The sequence below is a fragment of the Chiloscyllium plagiosum genome, unplaced genomic scaffold (genome assembly GCF_037043375.1).
Source record: "Chiloscyllium plagiosum isolate Xiang-an unplaced genomic scaffold, Cpla_swu_hap1 HiC_scaffold_35, whole genome shotgun sequence".
NCBI classification, from domain to species: domain Eukaryota; kingdom Metazoa; phylum Chordata; class Chondrichthyes; order Orectolobiformes; family Hemiscylliidae; genus Chiloscyllium; species Chiloscyllium plagiosum.
This window is the reverse complement of record NW_028270173.1, coordinates 16,870,340-16,878,298: the sequence shown is the minus strand read 5'-3', so window position 1 is coordinate 16,878,298 and position 7,959 is coordinate 16,870,340. Positions and strand designations below refer to the sequence as shown.

The following is a 7,959-nucleotide window of genomic DNA, read 5'->3' as shown; positions in this document are numbered from 1 at the left end:
GTCAGCTTGTCAACCAATCAGCACTCTTATCTCCCGTAGATATATATATATAAACATGCATAAAGGAATTGTAGTGATTTTTTGAAATTTAGCATTATTCCATTTGTCCTGATGAATGCAAGGGGAAATCCTTCAGCAAGTTGTACAGGGCATTGGTGAGGCCTCTTCTGGAGTACTGTGTCGAGCTTTGGTCACCCTGTTGTAGGAAGGATATTATTGAGCTTGAGATGCTTCAGAAGAGATTTACCAGGATATTGCCAGGAATGAAGAGTTTGAGTTATGGAGAGAGGTTGAATAGGGATATTTTCATTGGAGATAAGAGGTTGAGGGGTAACCTTAAAGAGCTTTATAAAATCATGAAGGGTATAGATAAGGCGGGTGTCTTTTCCCTGGGATGGACACCTAGGGAAAAGGGGCATATCTTTAAGGCGTGAGAGGAGAAAGATTTTAAAAAGACATGAGTGGCAATTTTTTAGCAGATTGGTTCTTTTGTGGAATAAACTTCCAGAGGAAGTGCTGGATTCGGGTACAGTTACAATGTTTAAAAGACATTTAGGTAAGTATATGAATAAGAAATTGTTGGAGGGATATGGGCCAAGTGTGAGCACATACTACTAGTTTAGTTTGGGATTATGGTAGCATGGTCTGGTTGGACCTAAGGGTCTTTTTCCATGCTGTATGGCTGTATAACTTGTTATGAACCATACGAGACCGCGCCCCCCAAAAAAATTTTAATAAGCTATTCTAGAGCCTAACTTTTTCTTATCTTAAATGAAATGTGGAATGCTGTGTTCCAGATGCAATATGACTGGTTAAACTACTTGAAGTTAAGAAAAACGCAACTTATTTAAACATTATAGTTAAAATAAAAACAAAAGAAAGAGGAATTTAGAATACCTGAACTCTGTTGAATAGCTTAACACAATAATAGATACAGTAACTATTAACTGTTCTGATATACTAACATCCCATTAAAATACTGCTTGGCTATAAGGAAAATTCAGACAAAGATTTTCGCATGCAGTTCTCTCTCATCAAGGATGGAAAAACATCAAGAGAAAATTCAGAGAGAATAGCAGCGAGGGGACATTCACTGAAGCTTCATCTGTTGAGGCCCCAATAGCTCCTGATGCTGCTGAAAAAAAACAAAACTCAGGAATCTGGGATCTGTGAGAGATGGGCACACTCATTCCGGCTGCTAAACAAAACCCAAGGCCTCCAAAGCTGATCTTATCCCAGATTGCTCAGCACCTCTGCCTTACAACTTGGCCTAAAAAAAGGACAAAATAAGCTCCAAAAGCCACAGCATCATCGCAGACTCTATAACTATGACTCTAAGTGACTCTCTTTCCAGCCATGTTCTAGCTGATATTCCCTCAGTCTAACTGGTATGCATTCCACTGAACCTGTCAAGGAATCTCACTCACATTGATATAAAAACACCCATAAGACTTTTAACATTGTAAAATATCCTCAGCTGCTTCAATGAGACATAATTTAATAAAATTAGACACTGAGTCACTGTCATGGAGAAAATATAGAGAATCACTAGGAGATGCAGAGAGTTCTTCAAGAAGTAGGTCTTTTATTTGCAAACAAAAAACCGTGACACTCAGAAAGCAGATTTTCGAATGCCCACGAACCTCAGGGTCTGTGGTTTTTTATATCTTTTTTATCATGTTTCTGTTAGCTTATCATCTTGTGCAACTATATTAATCAAAGTACTTCACTCTCGCTATACAATAAATCAGTGTTGTTCGTTCCCATTATCTCTAGTTGTCTCACTATAGATTTTCCTACATTCTACTTAATGTTATTCTAATGTCACGGTTAGATATTTAATGTCAGCTTTTGCAACAATGGTCTTTCATTCCAGACCTTACTTAATATTTTCCTAATGTCATGATTAGATACTTATTGTCAATAGTCTCAAGCAGACTGACTCTACTTTTAATTAGATATTTAATATCATGTCCCAAACATTTATGGTCCCAATCTTGTTATAATGACACTTAACAGGAAGGCTAATTTTACTAATTCTGTTATCTCATCTCACCATAGTGAACTTTCAGCCTCAACCTTCCTCTGCTAATTGGTATAAGAGCATTTCACTATTCTTATGCTATCCTGCATTCCACAGGATAGCAACAGATCATTTTGCAACAGATCGCCAGTGGTCTTCATGCAGTAACCCCTCCCATGCTTTCATGCTCTTTATTTTCCATATCACATGAGGAGAATTTAGGTCAGTTGAGAAGTAAGTTCCGTCAAAGATGTGGATTTTAATGATGAAATTGAGGTGAGGGAATTCCAACACTTGGAACTCAGGCAACTGAAGGTATAGCCACCAATAACAAAAGGGGAATGCTCATGAAGCTGAAGAGCAGAGTGTTCTAAGAGAGTTTTGGAGTTGGAGGAGATTTACAGAGATAAAGAGGTACTAAGATGAGGATTTCTAAATCAAAGCTTTGCTGTATGAAAAATCTGTGGAGGCCAGTGGTACAGCAGACAATAAAGGCATGGGACTTGCTACATGTTTGGATTTTGCTGAGTTAAGAGTTAGGGAGAAGCTAAGTTGGATGACCAGCGAGGTGAGCATTGAAATAGCCCAGAAGTAATACATATAAGGATTGAGATTTCAAATCACTAGTGAGGTGAGGCAGGAGCAGAAACAAAATGGTACAGATTTGGAAATAGGTAGGTTTGGTGATTGAGGGGACATTAGGTCAGAATCTAATCGTAGACTCAGATACAGTGCCAAGGTTACAAATGATTTGGCACAGCCTTCGACAGATGTCCAGAATATAGTGATTGGTGCCATGTAGGAACATATGTTTATTGCAAGGTCAGTGGAATATTTAAGGAGAAATAGTTTGCTCCAGTTTTACAGGACATTCCTGAGACTACATCTGTAGTTCTGAGTGCAGTTTAGATTTCCTTATGTTAAGAAAGGGTACAGTTGCTTCAGAAGCACTTAAAGGAACATTCACTTGGCTGATGCCTGGGGTGGAGGGGTTCCTTAACAGGAAACCTTGGACAAATTGGGCCTGTATCCAGTGAAGTTTACAAGAATGTGAGGTGATCTTATTGAGATAAAACGTTCTGAGGTTACTTGGCAAGGAACATGCTGAAAAGATGTTTTCTCTTATGAGAGAAATTAGAATTGGGGATGTGTTTAGAAATAAGGGATTTCCTGTTGAATTCTGAGAAGAGGAGAACTCTTGCTTATTTTTCAAAGGGTAATTAGTCTATAGATATCTCTCCTTCAGAGAGCTAACGCTAGATTATTGAATATTTGTAATACAGAGACAGATAAACTCTTGTCTGATAAGGGGGTCAAAGTTCATTTGGGCAGAGGCAGGAGAGTGCAGTTGAGGCCACAAAAAAAATCAGCCTGATTTCATTGAATGGTGGAACATGTTTGATGGGCCCTGCATGTTTGTGTGTAAAGGAAAATACAAAGTAGAAAATCCACATCAGGCGTTGCTCAGGAAACTCTGGAGAACTAACCTGCTCTTCTGAACAGCGACTGTGGGGTTTCTAATATCCACCTGAGAGGGTGAGTCTGTCTCATCTGAAGAATGCACCTCTGACAGTGCAGTAGTCCATGAGCACTGATGCTGGAATGAAACTGACTCAAGACAAGAATGCCCAATACGGTCCAGCTCTTGTGGCTGCCTACGTCCCAGTGTTTACTGTCAATTAGACTCTGTGTTGAATTTTCCAGATCAGAATGAATAATTCTGTCCATTCCCAGCATCATCCCCATCTCTACTAATAAAGATTGGCCACAATGAGAATTGGACATTGGAGCCTTCTGCTGAGGTGGATCTTGTGGAATCTTGATTGGTAGAGGCATTGCCATGGTGATTGCACCAGTTAAAGATACTTAAGAGTTAACTGCCAGACTTTGTTTAAATTTTAAACCAAATACATTGATTGATTTATTATTGTCACATGTACTGAGATGCTGTGAAAAATGTTGTTTTGTGTACTATACAGGCAAATCATACCATAAGCTGTTTGACTCCAATTGGTGAGGCCATCACCCCTGAAAGATGAACCAACTTGTACCAACATACACCAAAACCCGTTTGCTACAAATCCATGCCAAATATGGTACAAAGCTACGAAAGCCAGGTCTGTGCCCAGCATCAGCGGCATAACTGAAGCCTCTTTTACTCAACATAAACAGACAATGAAATTCAAAAGCTGACAGATATTGATGCACTCATAGATAGAGCAAGGCATAGACAGCAGGACAGAGATATATGATTCTGCAACATTCTCAGGCTGTGTATGATCAGGTAGTAATATAGGACCCAGACCACATTAACCTCTATTTACTTAACTTGTGGTATTTGCAGGGAGATTAATGCAGAACAATTGGCCAAACGAGGTCTGATTGATTTATGGGGCGACGTAAGCAATGGCAACGACGTTATCTATTAAATAACTTCATTGGTCAGGTTGTCCGTGTTTACACTGCCATTGCTGGGAAGTGATTGTTTAATCAGCGTTGAGAACACAGTCTATGTCCCATTGAGTGCAGCATTATCCACCAGCGAGGTTAGAAATGGGACTGGTCAGGATTGCTGCCTTGAATCTCTTCATTTTTCTTGTGAGTGGTAAGTGAACCCTCAAATTCAAACCATCAGGAAGGCAAGCGTTTGTTTATCAGCAACATCCAGACTGGACAAGGTCTGTTATGTTTCTGAGCTTTGTATGCATGCTGGGTTGAAAGATGCCTATTGTGCCATTGTTAAAACTCCCTCATATCAGGCAAAATGACTTGGTTTTTCAAGCAGTGGGTCAGGTTATTAGCACAACATTACACCCCCTTAATCCCTCCCTCGTGTTTAATCCAGATTCCCTTTCTATCGATTCTATTTGACTGTGAGGGTAGGCAATGGCCTTGTTGTATCATCACTACAGTATTAATCCAGAAACTCAGTTAGTGATCTGGGGACCTGGGTTCAAACACCACCATGGTAAATAGTGGAGATTGAATTCAATAATAAACCTGGAATTAAAGGTCTAACAATGACCATTGTTGATTCTGGTACACTAATGTCCTTTAGGGAAGGAAATCTGTCATCCTTATCTGCTGTGGCCTTCTTGCGACTCCAGACCCACAGCAATTTGGTTAACTCTTAACTTCCCTCTGGGCAATAGGGATGGGCAGTAAATGCTAGCTTAGCTAGAATGTCCACATTCTATGATGAGTTTTTAAAAATGTGCCTCTGTGGGAGACAGTTCCACCTTCTTGTCAGTCTTTGAAAGAAAAGATTTCTCCTGAATTCCTGATTGGATTTATTTGTGAATATTGAAGTCCCCAAACTCTGCTCTCTGACCTACTAGTGGAAAGGTCCTCTCTGCATCTGCACTTTTTAATTTTAAAGACTTCTAACCCTTGAGCATTCTCCCTTCCAGAATGTAAAGTTCCAGCCTGTTCAAAAGTCTCTAATGTTTATATTAGAGCTTTGTTTCACCTTCTCCAGTTTCTCTCCTGATAATGTATCAACGTCTTGCCCTATACATCCAACCAGAGTCACTTCCTCCATATACACACGCTGCCATTATTCACTCCTGTTCTCTCCATAAAGACTCCTCATCCTCACTTTTTCCATTGTCCTCTGTATATATTCACCACCTTCCTTCCCTCCATATTCCTTACTGCCCCCATACTCTCCAGCCTGATCCCCTCACTCCCTATCCCTCAGGATACATCCTTACTTGCTTGACTCCCTCCTTCCACCTTCACTCCTTCCCTCCACATCACTCAGTAGACACGTTTTACTTGAACACACTCTATATCCACCAGTAAACATTTTACACCCTCATGTCCTATATGTTCCTTAGTAAACACTTGCCATCCTCATGTCTTCCATTTACCTTCCCCCCCTTTCGATCCATATCCTTTTGTTGACCCTCTCCACACTCCCATTCTCCATAGATACCGTCCACAATCATTCCCAAAAGATCCCTCAGTGAACACTCACCATCCTCACTCCATTTCTCTTACAATCAATCCATGTTCACTCACTTGCCCCATTCATTATTCACAGCCCTCAGTCCTGTGTTGCTGTGAGAGGATGTATGTGAGCCTTGTGTCAATGTGTGGAGGTTTAGGTACATCTACCCATTGGGAGGCAAGAATGTGTGTTTCGGTATGTGAGTATATTGTGTCAATGGTTCTGTCAGTGTGCGTGTGTGAGCATGTCTGTGTGAGCATGCATCTGTGTGCACATGTATGGTTGTATCTGCATGTGACATTGCATATTTGTATTTCATGTTAGAAAGAGCATTTACAAACACTATGTCTCTTTCAACTCTACAAAGCAGATGGTGTCCACTCGCTGGTTCAGGACAATAGCTTAATCAATCAGATTCAACCTGCCTGCTTACAGAAGCTGGCTGTTAACTGTCAATTATCATTAACTGGTGTACAATTCATGGCAATACCTCCACCAGTCAGAGTATCAGACTGTTCTCATGCAAGATAACTGTCGGGCTGCCCCTTGAATGGTAAATTCTTGCAAAATACCCTGATGAGTACAAGTCTTTTTTTCAGAAATCCAACACTCTGGATATTGAGATTTAAGGGTTGTGAATTTCTGGGTTCACATCATGTACTGTCTGATTTACATTCTTTGATTATAGGTGAAAGTGAAAATGATGGCATCACATGTAATCCCAACATCACAATCAAAGGTGGGAGGATCACACTGTCCAATGGTGGGGAAGTTGGGAGCATCTTAAGGTACATTTGTCCCTCCGGGTTTTATGCATATCCAGTACCAAGCCGGACCTGCAGAAGAAATGGCCAATGGAGTTTAATGAGAAATGACCATGGACGGATCATTTCAAAGGCAGAGTGCAGAGGTGAAAATCTTAATCATTTTTCTTCATTCGTTCCTAGAATGGTATGGAAAAGATGAAATATTTGCTTTCTGCTGTTAAATGAGGGGAGGGTGGCTGCATTTGATATCAAGGCACCACTCGACTGAGTTTGATACCTTAGAGCCTTATCAAATTGAAGCCAATGTTATTGGGGGATCCCACCACCAGTTGGAGTTATACTTGGCACAAAGGAAGATTGCTGATGTTGGAGGTCAGTCATCTCAGCTCGAAATCTCTGTAGAATTTCCTCAGGGTAGTATCCTAGACCTAACCAGCTTCAATTGCAGGGTAACCCCCCATCCGTGAAATCATTTTCCGTGGTTTCAATTACCTGCGGTTTACCACAGCCCGAGCATATTATAGGGAACATTCCAGCACCAGCGACCAGGAGGTTGCCGGGATGGTACGTTCCCATTAAATTAATGGGTTCGCTCCTGTCCGAGGTTTCAGGCTTCCGTGGTAGGTTTTGGAACGTAACCCCCGGCAGGTACGGGAGACTAATATATTTTAGAAGCTTCTCATCTCGATTTAAAATCAAAAGCTGGAGCATTGCTGATGATTGCACAATGTTCAACATCATTCGTAATTCCTCAGACACTGAAACTACTTGTGTCTAACTGCACAACAGTCAGGCTTGAACTGATAAACAGCAAGTAACATTTGTGCCACACATGCAATGACCATTCCCAATAACAGAAAATCTAACCACATCCCCGAACATTGCTGGATCCCCAACTAGCAACATCCTGGGGTTATTATTTGATGAAATAGCAGGGCATCTCGAAAGAAATTGTCCCATTGTACAGATGTAGCAAAGGTTCATGAAGGGCAAGTCATGCTTCACAAATCTTTTGGAATTCTATGAAGCATTTCAAGCAAGGTGGACAATGGGGACCTAGTGGATATGGTGTTCCTAGATTTTCAAAAGGCCTTTGACAAGGTGCCGCACCTGAGGCTGCTGCATAATATAAGGATGCATGGTGTTAGGGGTAGAGTATTAGTGTGAATAGAGGATTGGTTGACTGACAGGAAGTAAAGAATGGGGATAAATGAGTG

At 40.8% G+C, this 7,959-nt stretch overlaps 1 protein-coding gene across 1 annotated transcript in view; it reads left to right on the top strand.

Annotated features, from left to right (window-relative positions):
* The first annotated feature begins 4,497 nt into the window (after positions 1 to 4,497).
* The window catches only part of LOC122541423 (complement factor B-like), a 44,917-nt gene continuing 41,455 nt past the window's right edge, over positions 4,498 to 7,959 (top strand). The window contains exons 1-2 of the mRNA XM_043678181.2: positions 4,498 to 4,628; positions 6,664 to 6,885. Of these exons, the coding sequence (XP_043534116.2) occupies positions 4,577 to 4,628; positions 6,664 to 6,885 (274 nt within the window). The 5' untranslated portion in view covers positions 4,498 to 4,576. The remainder of the gene's footprint in view (positions 4,629 to 6,663; positions 6,886 to 7,959) is intronic.